This window comes from Labeo rohita, chromosome 23, assembly GCF_022985175.1.
Source record: "Labeo rohita strain BAU-BD-2019 chromosome 23, IGBB_LRoh.1.0, whole genome shotgun sequence".
In the NCBI taxonomy this organism is placed as follows: Eukaryota; Metazoa; Chordata; class Actinopteri; order Cypriniformes; family Cyprinidae; genus Labeo; species Labeo rohita.
Genome location: NC_066891.1, coordinates 2,434,839 through 2,443,166, shown reverse-complemented (window position 1 = coordinate 2,443,166; position 8,328 = coordinate 2,434,839). Strand labels below are relative to the sequence as shown.

The window sequence follows — 8,328 nt, the reverse complement described above, 5'->3', positions numbered from 1 at the left end:
ATTTGAGATTTTACTTTATGTAAATATAAACATTCTATATGTGTAAAAATAATAGAAAATGTAACTAAAAATATTTTTTAAAAAATAGAATTAAATGTATTCTATTGTAAATTGTAATTAATTCAATAAATGAATAAAAATAAATAATATATTGTTTTATATAATAATAATAATAATAATAATAATAATACATTTATAATTTTTGAAATTTATTTTTCCCCCTCCACAAATTCTCTTATGCCTCTGTTTTTATGATTTAACACAAACGTATTATCAAAAATGGTGCTAATCAAATGGTGACAAATTAACAGTTTGAGTTTTCAAAATGTCATCAAATCAAAATGTATTTTTATACCAAAAAGTGAAGCACAACAGTTTTACTGCTAAAATTGAAAACTGGAAGAAAAATTGATTGTGTAAAAAAAAAAAAAAAAAAAAAAAAAATTCTACATTTAAATTCCATTTTTATGACTGACTTCTGCGTCTGCATTTTCTGCTTTGTGAAAATCTAAGGGCCGCATTAACACCCATTGAAATTTGTTCATTTTCTTGTAGCTGGGTTTGCCGTCCTCTGATAAAGTGGAGGACGACGATTCTGATGAGCTGATGCAGGAGACGGACAAAGAAGTGGACAGTTTTGACTCCATCAGCGTGTGTCTCTCCCCGATGCCCGGCACTCCAGACACCGGCATCCCCGAGGAAACCGCCTCGTACTCGCTCTCGCCCCGCAGCACGTCCGGCAAACGCAGCCGCACCTCCGAATCGGACATCGAGCTGCAGAAGCTGGAGGTGTTGAAGCAGATGTCCGCTAAAGTCCTGGAGAACCCGACTCCGGACGCCGCCGCCGTCTTCGCCAGCCAGGTGGCGATGGAGTACCGGCTGCTGAGCGACCCGACCGTCCAGATGCGCGTCCGCCGGCAGATCATGGCTCTTCTTTACGAAGCGCAGGATTCAGAAAGACGCTCACGACAGACCAAGAAACACGAACAGAGAGAACTCAAAACAGAGGAGGACGTTACTTGGATTAACACTAATATATAAGCTGAAATGTAGCGGTGCTGCAGTGTTCATCTTCTTACTACTCTGATTTTCTACAGTGTATTGAACTATTTTTCTTAGTGGAAGCTTTAAGATAATCTACATGTACGATAATAAAACACTCGAAGTCTTCATGTCTATTTTTTTTAATGTAGCTGTGAGATGATGTATAATCAAAACAAACACTGTTTTACTACTATGACATTAAATGCCATTCAATAGCTTTTTGATTTGAAATGCAGCATCTGTCCAGCAGGTGGCAGCATCATGTAAGTGTACAGGTGAATTGCGTTCATTAAACAAGCTGAAATGCACTATAATAAAAATAATAATAATAAACATTTAATTCATAAAACGTTAGCTTTATAAGCAAAATAAAACCCTAGAAATATTTTGGTTTACTTTACTTATATAAAATATAAAAGTATTGAAATAACAGGCAAAGCTGTGGTTCATGAGTTGATGGAAGAACTAAAAATTAATTCATAAAATTAAATTAAAAAACAAAATAAAACCCCAGAAATAAATATTTTCGTTTTACTTTACATGCATTATTATTATTATTATTATTATTATTATTATTATTTATTGTTGTTATTGTTAGTATTATTAGCGTTATTAGTATTTATTAGGATTATTTTATTTATTTGTTGATTTGTATATATTAAAATGATTTATTTTTAATTTAAAATATTGAAATAAAAACAGCCGAAACTGTGAGATGTATTATCAAAACAAACACTGTTTTACTACTATGATATTAAATGCTATTCAGTAGCTTTTGGTTTGAAATCCAGCATCTGTCCAGCAGGTGGCAGCATCATGTAAGTGTACAGGTGAGTTGCACTTATTAAACAAGCTGAAATGCATTATAATAAAAATAATTATAAAAAAAAATGTAAATTATAAAACGTTAGCTTTATAAGCAAAATAAAATCCTAGAAATAAATATTTTGGTTTACTTAACTTGTGTATAAAATACACAAATATTGAAATAAAAACAGGCGAAGCTGGGGTTCATGAGTTGATGGAAGAACTAAAAATTAATTCATAAAATTTAAATGTAAAGGCAAAATAAAACCCCAGAAGTAAATATTTTGATTTACTTCACATCATCATCATCATCATCATCATCATTTATTATTATTATTATTATTATTATTATTATTATTATTATTATTATTATTAATAATAATAATAATAATAATAATAATAATAATCTCTTTTGTTGTTGTTGTTATTGTTGTTAATATTATTAGTGTTATTAGTACTATTTATTAGTATTATTTTGTTTATTAATTTGTTTGTATATATTTAAATTATTTATTTTTAATTTAAAATATTGAAATAAAGAGGCAAAGCTGGGGTTCATGAGTTGATGAAAGAACTAAAAATGATTTCATAAAATTAAATTCAAAAGCAAAATAAAACCCCAGAAATAAATGTTTTGGTTTACTTAACATGCATTTATTATTATTATTATTATTATTATTATTATTATTATTAAATTAAATTTTATTTTCCATTGATTTGTTTGTATATATTAAAATGATTTTATTTTTAATAAAAATGACAAATTATTTCATAAAATTAAATGTAAAAGCAAAATCCCAAAAATGTTTTTTAAATGCATTATTATTATTATTATTATTATTATTATTATTATTATTATTATTTTTTTTTTTTTTTTTTATTAATTTGTTTGTATATATTAACATTTATTTTTAATGCACAATATTTAAATAAAAACAGGCAAAACTTTGGTTCATGAGTTGATGGAAGAACTAAAAATGTAAAATTAACTTAAAAAGCAAAATAAAACCCAGAAATATTTTGATTTACTTTACATGCATTTATTTATTTATTTATTTATTTTTTAGTTTATTTGTTAGTATATAAAATGATTTGTTTTTAATATAAAATACTGAAATAAAAACGGGCAAAACTGAGGTTGATGGAAGAACTAAAAAAATAAATAAATATTTAAAATAAATAAATAAACAAAACCTGTGAATTGATGGAAAAACTCCGAATAAATCCATGATGTAAAATTAAATTAATTAATAAAAATCATTTTTTAAATGTATATATTGAATCTTTATATTTATTTAAATGATTTTAGCTGGCAAAACGGTTTCGTTGTCTTCTATGATTGCAATGTGTCACCAATTTTGGGTCAATTCTGTAAGCCTAAATTTTCTTGGCAAAGAATTAATTACATTGTGTACAGTAGCTGACATGTTAACAATAAATGCAACTTTTTAATTATTATTATTATTATTATTTCTTTTAATTATTTTTTTAACTAAAAGATCAAATGCAGTTCATCTGTGTGTCTCTTTCATGAGCGAACTGCAGGAACTCTGTCATGATAACACTAAACCTTGACTTGTTCTTTCTGTTATTATTACTCGGCCCTGTTTGAGCGCCTGGAACGAGAGGAAAGGAAACAGACCTCCCTCACATTCTCCATCTGACAATAAAAAAAAAACAATCTTCTTTTTCCCCTCTCTCTGCTGGTGAAGCTGCGCTGCTCTCAGTCGCGTCCAGCAGAGCTTTGATTTGTTCACAACAGTCTTTGTATCCGCAGCCAGTTTCCTGCTGCATTATCAGAGAACAGAACGTCTTCATGTTTACATTGACTACACCACCAAAAGAGCTTTGTATAAACATTGCTGTCCTTACTATATATAATATGCGTTTCGCTTATTTCAGGTAATGCTTGTATGGACAGTCAACTATTTCAGTCACACTTTAATTATATTTAAAAGTCCATTTTTGTGGGGCATGTTGTCACATTGGAAAATGGACAAAGGAACAAACCTGTTTACTGAGATACAGCATTTCTAAATAAATATTTTCTGACAACCAGAGTTATCATTATCATTAACTAAAACTATTAAAAATCATTTTTGTTTTAGTAATGTAGTAAATTGTAAATAAAAATGTAATAATATCAGATGAAATAACTGATAAATTGATTTAATATTTATATTTTATGTATTATATATGATATAATACATTTAATATATTATACACATTTTAGTTTTAGTGTGCACTTTTTTTTAGAAAAGTTAATAATAATAATAATAATAATAGTAGTAATATTATTATTATTATTATTATTATTATTATTATTTTCTTGTTTTGGGTAATTTTAGTACTTCATATTTTAATTTATTTCAATTAGTTGCTGATGGAATATTTTCTAATTAAATCAGTTTTAGGCCAAACCACACAGCAAAATGACTACATTTATAATGTTTCTTTCATTTTATGTGCACTTAAAAAAAAAAGTGTATTTTTTTATTATTATTATTATTATTATTGTTGTTGTTTTATTTTTCTTTGGGTGTGGGGGGTAATAACAACAACAACAACAATAACAATAACAATAATAATAATAATAATAATAATAATAATAATAATAATAATGTTATTACTTAATGTTAGTACTTCATATTTTAATTTGTTTCAATTAGTTGCTGAGGGAATATTTTCTAATTTTCATTTAAACAGTAAAATTAAATTAAAACTGAAATCAATCAAATAAATCAGTTTTAGGCCAAACCACACAGCAAAATGACTATTTTAGGCAACATTTATAATTTTTCTTTGTCATTTTATGTGTACCAAAAAAAAAAAAAAAAAAAAAATATATTATTATTATTATTATTATTATTATTATAAATAATATTAATATTAATATGTATTAACAATATTTAATAATGATAATAATAATAATAATAATAATAGATTATTATTATTATTATTATTAATTATAAATTTTGTTGTTGTTGTCATTATTGGGTCATTTTAGTACTTCAAATTTTAATTTTATTTCATTTAGTTCCTGAGGGAATATTTTCTCTTTTTAGTTTTTAGAAAAAACACCATTACAAAATTACTAAAACTAAAAATATATAAATAAAAGCTAATTATATTAATAAATATAAAACTGTATATGCTATAAAAAACGTAATGCTAAAATAACACTAGTGACAACTAGCCCCGGTGTGAGAGAACATTAAGTTCTGGAAAAACATAAGTCTTATTTTAGTGATGGTTTTTGAGAGTCCAGTCAAGTCTCTGTGATTTGTGCGTCCGGCTGGACGTCAGTGACAGGAAGTGAACATTCAGAGAGGAAGTGCGCTGCTCTTCCATGCCTGCAGCACAGCAGACGTCTCTCTCTCTCTCTCTCTCTCTCTCTCTCATATGTCGTCTGCTTCACTGGGATGGGGGATGATGGGAAGGCGGGGTGCTTTGACCTAAATTCACACTCTTTCAGCGCTGCGAGCGCTGTGCATCATTACCGTCGCAAGGAAAGATGCCACTTCCTGCTTTTTCCTAATTGTTCATTCAGGTTTTTTCTCACATCTGCTCATTACGCTGCATTATAGAGCCTTCAACAACACGCGCTTTCATAATGCCGGTCATTTACTCCGCTTTTACCTCTCTGATTGGCATATTTTTCTCTTTCATCTCAGAGCTCTTCATGCCTCTCATCCACCGGCTTTATCTTCATAATTCTCTCTCTCCTCTTTCTAACCCATGTCATGTTCACATTTTCTATTTATTATCTCTGCTGTTGCAAATAGATGAACTATAATAATACTAATAATAAACAGGCCATTATGACAATCACTGGATGTAAGCAAGCTGTTTTATTTATTTTTCAAATATAATTTCAGCTTTAGACGTGCTATTTAATTACAAATATAATATCAGCTGTATGTGTGCTGTTTTTATTGATTTTATTTTGTTTATAAATATAATATCAGCTATAGTTGCACTATTTTTATTGATTTTATTTTTATAAATATCAGCTGTAGTTGTTCTATTTTTTATTTTATTTATTTTTATAAATATCAGCTGTAGGTGCACTTTTTTTATTGATTTTATTTATTTTTGTAAATATCAGCTGTATTTGCGCTATTTTCTATTTGTATTTAATTTCATAAATATCAGATGTAGTTGCTCTATTTTTTATTTATTTGATCTATTTTTGTTAATATAATATTTGCTGTTGCGCTATTTTTTATTTTTATAAATATCAGCTGTAGTGGCTGTTTATAGATATTTTTTTTTTTTTTTATAAATATAATATTAGCTGTAGTTGCGCTATTGTTCATTTTATTTACTTTTATAAATATCAGCTGCTCTGTTTATAGCTCTTTTTTTAATAAATATAATTGGCTGTAGTTGCGCCTTTTTTTAAATTTATTTGTATAAATATCAGTTGTAGTTGCTCTATTTTTATTTTATATATTTTTATTCATATAATATTTGCTGTAGGTGCACTTTTTTATTGATTTGATTTATTTTTGTAAATATAATATCAGCTGTATTTGCGCTATTTTTCTATTTGTATTTAATTTCATAAATATCAGATGTAGTTGCTCTATTTTTTATTTATTTGATCTATTTTTGTTAATATAGTATTTGCTGTTGCGCTATTTTTTATTTTTATAAATATCAGCTGTAGTGGCTGTTTATAGATTTTTTTTTGTTTTATAAATATAATATTAGCTGTAGTTGCGCTATTGTTGTTCATTTTATTTATTTTTATAAATATCAGCTGCTCTGTTTATAGCTCTTTTTTTTATAAATATAATTGGCTGTATAGTTGCGCCATTTTTTTATTTATTTGTATAAATATCAGTTGTAGTTGCTCTATTTTTTTTTTTTATATTTTTATTCATATAATATTTGCTGTAGTTGCGCTTTTTTATATATAAATTTCAGCTAGTTGCTCTGTTTATAGTTTTTTTTATATATATAATATATAAATAAAATATTAGCTGTGGTTGCACTATTGTTATTCATTTTTATTTTTATAAAAATCAGCTATAGTTGCTTTGTTTATAGATTTTCTTTTTATATATAAATATATTAGCTGTAGTTGCGCTATTTTTAATGATTTCATTTATTTTTTTTTATAAATGTATATGAGCGGTAGGTGCGCTATTTAGCTTATCTTTTTTTTTTTTTTACAAATATGACTTCAGCTTGCTTATTTATTTAAGATTAATTAACATTGGTGAAGGACATTTGTATTGGGACAACAAGCAGTTTCATGATATGAATATTTATATGTTGGACCTTGGGTATATCCACACGATGGATCTTTGTGCATGAACGTCATTCTGTTGTTGTAAGGTTTTACATCTAGTGGCAGTAAGTGAATATCTCCTCTCGAAACCGATTCTTGTCTAATTCTCACTCAATCCTGCGAGCGAAACGGAGAAGGTTGGAGAAGGACATTTGCGCGAGTGACTCAGCGGCCGGCGGCTCATTAAGACCCATTAAACATCCTCCTCCAGCAGATCCAGGCCTGCAGGCGTGACCCGCGGCTGCTCGCGGCAGATACAGGGCCTCCTGGGAGCCACTGCAACACCCCCCTCCTCTGACTGACCCGTCAATGAAAGCTAATCCAGCATAAGCCTCGGGAAGCCAAACCTCAACCGTGAGAGCTGCTCATGTCAACATCTTCATCAGCCGCTTCACTTATTCTCATTATACGGCTGCTTTGTTAAACCCAGCACTGGAAGTTACCGTAGTAAAACTCTGCTATTATGTTACACTGTCATCAAAACCAGAAATGAAGAAAACACCGAAAGCTTCTTACTCTATTTAGATTTATGATTCTGCTGCAGGAAAACTACAGTATTCTGGTGGAAATTATAGTTAATAGAATCAACAAGACTTAAAAACCAATGTTTTTTAGTAACTATAGAGCTACAAAAATGACCATTAATATGTAACATGCATCATGGTCTTTTGCCATAATATATGCCATAACAACACCATGTTTTTATATGTTACTATAGTATTACTATGTTGCATGCGCAAAAACATAGTATTACCATGGTGGTAACATGTCCAAAATGCAAGTATAAAAAAATGGTATTGTCATAGCACATGTCCAAAACTATAGTAATACTATGATGCATGTGCAAAATGGTATTACCATGATTGTCAAAAGCATGCTAGTACTATGATGAATGTTTTAAAAAAAATACCAAAAACATGGTGCATGGTATTACCGTGTTACCATGGTAATACAATGTTTTTGCACATGTGCATCATAGTAATGCATATACATGGTAATGCATAGTAATACATGTATTTTTAGACATTACCAATGACAATACCATGTTTTTTTTTAACATTCAACATAGTAATAGCATGCTTTTAGACATGTTAACATGGTAATACCATGTTTTTGCATGTGTTACCATGGTAATACCATGTTTTTGCATGTGTTACCATGGTAATACCATGTTTTTG

At 28.4% G+C, this 8,328-nt stretch overlaps 1 protein-coding gene across 2 annotated transcripts in view; it reads left to right on the top strand.

The window, feature by feature from the left end:
- wu:fb74b10 (uncharacterized) overlaps nt 1-1,170 on the top strand; it is a 9,127-nt gene extending 7,957 nt beyond the window's left edge. For both annotated transcript variants that reach the window (XM_051096438.1, XM_051096437.1), the window contains exon 3: nt 556-1,170. In XM_051096438.1, the coding sequence (XP_050952395.1) occupies nt 556-1,041 (486 nt within the window). In that variant the 3' untranslated portion in view covers nt 1,042-1,170. The remainder of the gene's footprint in view (nt 1-555) is intronic.
- Nucleotides 1,171-8,328: the final 7,158 nt, after the last annotated feature.